At 39.4% G+C, this 6,000-nt stretch overlaps 1 protein-coding gene across 1 annotated transcript in view; it reads left to right on the forward strand.

Annotated features, from left to right (window-relative positions):
- PCSK5 (proprotein convertase subtilisin/kexin type 5) overlaps positions 1-6,000 on the forward strand; it is a 600,269-nt gene that overhangs the window by 529,192 nt on the left and 65,077 nt on the right. Inside the window, exon 28 of the mRNA XM_042780610.1 lies at positions 2,664-2,744. Within this exon, the coding sequence (XP_042636544.1) occupies positions 2,664-2,744 (81 nt within the window). The remainder of the gene's footprint in view (positions 1-2,663; positions 2,745-6,000) is intronic.

Consider the following 6,000-nt stretch of genomic DNA (forward strand, 5'->3'; position numbering starts at 1 on the left):
GGATTTGAAACTCCAGCCTTCTGGTTAACAGTCAAGTGCCTTAATCACTATGCCACCAGAGCTTCCCAAGCACTAATTAGCCACAACTTTATGATGATGAGAAGCAGATTGCAGTCATCCTGGGTGAATTTAGAGGAAGCTCAGATGAGAACTTTGAACAGGTTCATTCCGGTTCAACCCCCAGCTGAGAATTTACATTTCCACTCCAGATACACTGAATCAGAATTTACATTTTAACAAGATCCTCAGGTGAGTCTTATAGATCCCCAGGTGTCTGTTATATCTATATCTTGTCAAACCACAATAACCAGTTCAGAGCCCTGGTCCAGACAAATTACACAGTGATTCTGAGAGAATGTAGCTGCCTCAGTGGTACCAGCAAAGTTGTTTGCTTTTTTTCCCCCTTTTTTTAAAACACAGATTCAGTTATGAAAGGTAAGGGGGGAAATGAACTTCAGTCCATTCCTTCACCTACAGTGCTCCCCAGTGGAAACAGCAAGATCATGTTTGTATTCAAAAACTATGGCCTACCCCATGAGTGTGCCAGCATGCGCTGGGAAGATACCTTTGAAACAAGAACCCATAAAAGTGTTCACTGAACTCTTTTAATAAGGTGCCTAACCAGGATTAGAATGACAATGACAAGAAGGCCATCATTCTCCAGCAACTACCAGCAGAATGGGAATAGCTCCTACCCTAGACCAAGGACAGAGATTTCTCCACACTTTGGATCATGCCTGGCAAACTCACCAGCCAAGAATAATTAATCAGCAAAGATGGATGCTCAACTCTCTGTCTCCCCAATACCAAAATGTCATTGCATACAGAGTTCTTCTTGTCCAGTCGTTAATATATCGTGAAGAATACTTTGTTCACTCTTCCTAAATGACAGAAATAGAACCAATATTAAGCAGGCAGCTAGTGGCTTCAGCAGTGACTCAGACTTCCCACAAAGCCACCACTGGTGGAAATATCAGATGCAGAAAATGGTGGCTTCAGTTGGTTTCCAATAACCTTTGTTAGGAATCAAGATGGTTTACTTTTCTACTATTAAATCATTTGGGTTTCTTCAGTGGTTTTCCCTCTCATAGTACTGGAAATTCCAGATGTAACTCCTGCACATTCTGCTCACCCACCTACTATTTCCATCAATGATAACAACCATATTTGTTTCAGGCTTTAATTTAATATTCTGATAGTCTAATCCATAAAGCACAAGCATGGTGAATTATCTTTTTATCTTTGACCACATCCGAACAATTTATCACTAGCCTGCCTTTTGATCTTACAATGCCTGCGCTGTGGAAAGACTGGAATCCCAGAGTGAGTTGTAAACATGGAAAGCCATGAACATGTGAAAGAGAATCTCAAGAAGGGGGATATATGTTTACTAACTGTAACTGAACACGTGAGAACTTTAAAGATGTCACAAACATATGATTTTTAAAAGAGCTTTGTAGAGATGTATACTGTTGCTTCACTTAGAAATGAGGAATCATTTTTTGGTTGCTTAACCAATCAGAGTTCAGAGTGCAAAAGGAGCCTGTCACTGGGTAAATAAGGCAGACTTTTGAAACCTTCGGCCCAGTGATATGATCGAACCCTTGTGTCAGCTTGTGTTAATTGCTAAATATTTAGGAATTTTGTAAGTGGTTTGTAAAACCATGGGCATCTTGAAATCAGCCATAGTGGGAATTTTTGCACCATGGCAATCGGCAAACACAACAAATCAAGTTTTTAGTTTCCCCCTACCCCCAAACTGGTTTACCAGAACACTACTTGCTTTGACCTCAAACAAACTAAAGTTCAAATTAATTACTGAAATATTACCCTAGTGGATGTGGGTTTTAGTTAGGTGTACCTGTGTTCAAATGCTGGCTCTGTTATTTACTGGCTTTTCTGAAGGTCAGTTTCGTCATCTGTAAAATAAAAATATGAAATTACATCACATGAGCTCATTGTGAGAATGAAATAAGAGAAGACATATAAAGCTAGCAGCACGTAATACACACACAGTAAAAGTTAGTCAATTCCCAAACCTTTAGCCTGATCTAGTCTGAACACAAAACATTAGTCCATTTTCTCAGCAGCCTTCTTTAACTCATAAAAGAAATCTATTATTGAAGCCTGGAGAGTAATAGAAGTCTGGGGAAAATAGCCCCAAAAAGAAGACAGGGAATAATGGTCAGATGGGATACCTATAATCAGGCAGAGGCCTGACTTGATCAAGAATATATATCCCCAAATATGTTCATAGTAGTTTTATTTATAATACCAGCAAAAAAGGAAAGGCAACTGAAAAACATTAAAACAAAAAAAAGAAAAAAATTTCTGGTTCATATAAGTAAATAAGCAAACCACTAAAAATGGTGTCATTAAAAACTTTAATGACAACATAAAATGCCTATAAGATATATAGTGTATCTAAGTATATATAGTGTAACTGTAAAAATGTAGGGTCATTGTTATATGCAGAAGACGTTAATGATTACATACATGTACATACATGTAATTATATTCACACATTCAACAAAAAGATGGGAAATCTACACACCAAAGTATGCATAACTGGGTGGTGGGGTAATGGATGATGTTTATCTTCTTCTTTATCCTTTTTGCATGAAAAAAGAAAATAAAACACTTTATTTCTTTTAATAAAAAAGAACCTGTGTCCCCTGCAACCCCAGCTTTGGTGAAGAACTGGCTGCAAGAGCGACGAAGGTGGAAAATTCAAATCAAAAGAGGTAATAGGGAAATAGAAAGAAGACAATCACAACACATCATGAGAGAGTCTGCAATGCAGGCATCAACGCAAGAAGTTGGGAGGCAAGGAACGAAAGAGGGTGCAGTAGCTCTGAGAGAAAGTGGCCCAAGGAAGGGCGGTAACATAAACTCAAAGTGGGCTCTCAGAGGGGAAAGATTGAGGAAATTCACCAGTGGAGATGTATGTAACATATTAGACATTGCTGGCAGGCTAAATGGTTATAGATGGGAGAGGCTATCAAGAAAAGCTTCTGTCCTTGCAGATCTTTAAGAACTGGCTGAAAAAGCACCTCTGCCTTCTCTGTCACTGCAGAATTATACAAAATAGCCAAGATTGGAAACAAGCTAAATGGTTACCAAAGGAGGTTAAGAAATGAAGTAAGATAGAGCCATACAATGGAATGCTATGGAGCCCTCAGAAAGAACGAGAAGTGTCTTACCTGATAGAGAATAGTCTCCAGAATATATCAGTTAAGGAAATAAAAAGGCAACAATCGGTGTGAATAGATAGAGTTTGTATTAAAAAGGATGAAAAAGAGGTCATTAGTTTGCTTATATATGCCTAGAATATTTCTAGAAAAAAAAAATAGACATGGAATTTGCATCATTGTTGAGTATCTTGGAACAATTTTTGAATATTTTGAATTATGTGAGTATTGCTTATTTAATTAAAAATGGGGGGGGGGAATGAGACTAAAAAGGATCTCTGCTTTATATGGTTCTAGCTATAGTCATTTCTGAAGGGAGAATAATAATACTTTCTTGGTCAAAGTGACTTTTTTCTTTAAATGCAGTCCTGCCCTGGAATGGGAAAGGGAAAAAAAGAAACTATGACGGCAATCAAGTTATATTCACAAAAGATTAGTGAAATTAAGTCACTAATCTTTGTGTTTTATTACAAAACTAATCTTTATAGTAGTTTTATTATACAGTGATGTTTGTTGTTGTTGTTATGTGCCGTCAAGTGGGCCCCGACTCATAGCGACCCCTCCTTGGGTTTCCGAGGCAGTACCACTACGGAAGTAGGATTGCCCAACCTTCCTTCCAAGGAGTGGCTGGTGGGTTTGAACCGCCAGCCGTCTGGTTAGCAGGCAAGTGTCTTAGCCACTATGCTACCAGAGCTCCCTGTACAGTGATACTTATGATAAAGAATTCTAGCTGGGGATGACTTCCCTCACTGCCCACACTCATTTGCAAAGTTAAGGAGCCGTGGTGGGGCAGTGGTTAAGCATTCCGCTGCTAATGGAAAGGTCAGCATTTCAAACCCACCAGCCGCTCTGTGGGAGAAAGATGTGGCAGTCTACCTCCGTAGAGATTATAGCCTTGGAAACACTATGGGTCAGTTCTATTCTGTCTTATAGGGTCTCTCCAGTCGGAATTGGCTCAATGAATAATTGCTAAATTAAATGCTTGTGAAGAGTGCCCTCTGGTGCAGAAATTAAAACATTACAGAATTTTAAACCAAATGTGTAAAGTAAAATTTCAAATTGCCAGAACGTGAGATATATGTAATTATAAATATATATATTGATATGAATGTTATATTTATATGTATATGATAACATAAAGAGCTCTGGTAGCATAGTGCCTAAGGCACTTGACTGCTAACCAGAAGGCTGGCAGCTCAAACCCACCAGCCACTCCTCAGAAGGAAAGTTGGGCAATCTACTTCCGTGGTGATACTGCCTTGAAAACCCAAGGAGGGGTCACTAAGAGTCAGATCCCACTCAACAGCAGTAAGTTTGGAGGTTTTGGTTTGATATGATAATGTAAATTAAAATTCATACCTCTATAAACATAGCATTTAATATAAAGATGATAAAATCAATAGACTATCAAACCATGACCTGGACACTTAACCTTAAAGATGTTCAAGGTGTTCCATGTCCAAGGAATGTTCCTTTGTTATTGTTCTTTCGACAGCTGTTCTTATCCATTAAGTAAGCATCTTGACTGATCTTAGGAACAGAATTATTTCTTGCTCATCTTTCTCCTGCCTTCTCCCAAGCCTTTCCCTTTGGTTAAGTGACATTTGTCAGGTTGAGGAAGCCTTCAGAGAAAGACCTGGTCATGTTGACAGGTAAGCCAACTACTTTTAGGAAAATCCAGTACCTAATATTCCTTTTTATGAGGCTAATCTGAACTCTTAACAGATACTCCAGGGAGAGTTCACCATCCAAACAGCTATCAGCTTTTGTTTGTCTACTGGAAAGCAAGGACATATTTCTTTCTCAATACTAGGAAATAAACTCTCACTCAGCATGGGCAACCAGATATACATGGGCACCATGTACATACGTGCAGATGTATTTGAATCTCAATTACTTGATTGTGAGACTCAGCAGCTTTTTCAACCATGAGCACCACCATAGAAACCAAACATGCCTCCCAGTGCCACTATAGGAGTGGGAGAGAAAAGTGAGAGGGAAATAAAACAAAAGCCTCAGAAATGTGGCTGATGGCAACCAGTAAGGAAGTCAGGAGAGAGAAGAGGAAGCAGAAGGAACTACATTTACTGAGCTACGGTGCTAACACTTCATACACATCACCTCATTTAGTCTTCACGAAGTCCTAGAAAGGAGGCATCATTTTCTCTCATTTTAGAGACATGGAAAGCAGGACTTTGAGAGTTCACTGTATCCATGGTTACCCTACCAGTAAGCACCATAGCTGGGGTCTGAAGGCAGGTGTGACTAGAGAGCCAACTATGCTAATCTGACTCTCAGGAAAAGAAGAAAATAAAGGAAAGGCGAGGAGTGGAGGGAGTGAAGGAGGAAGAGAGAAAAGAAGGAATTATGAAGGAGAATGGTAAACACCAACAACTGACAATGTCAGTCATTCACATCACAGTCTGAGGTGGAACTTCTTTCTGATTGTAGAGATACTGCCTCAGAAACCCAAGGAGGGTCACTGTGAGTTGAATCAACTCGATGGCAGTGAGTTTTGGTTTGGTATGAGTCATGCGAGGAGCTCTGGTGATATAGTGCCTAAGGCATTTGACTGCTAACCAGAAGGTTGGCGGTTCAAATCCACCGGCCACTCCTCAGATGGAAAACTGGGCTAACTACTTCCATAAAGATTTACTGCCTTGAAACCCAAAGGGAGTCGCTATGAGTCAGAATCAACTCAATGGCAGTGAGTTTGGGGTGTTTTTTTTTTTTTTTTTTAATTGTGATTTGGGTGAAGATTTACAGAGCAAATTCACTTTCTATACAGCAGTTCACATATACTTTGTCT

The sequence above is a fragment of the Orycteropus afer genome, unplaced genomic scaffold, assembly GCF_000298275.1.
Source record: "Orycteropus afer afer isolate SDZICR_OR568_19922 unplaced genomic scaffold, OryAfe1.0 scaffold00005, whole genome shotgun sequence".
Taxonomy (NCBI): domain Eukaryota; kingdom Metazoa; phylum Chordata; class Mammalia; order Tubulidentata; family Orycteropodidae; genus Orycteropus; species Orycteropus afer.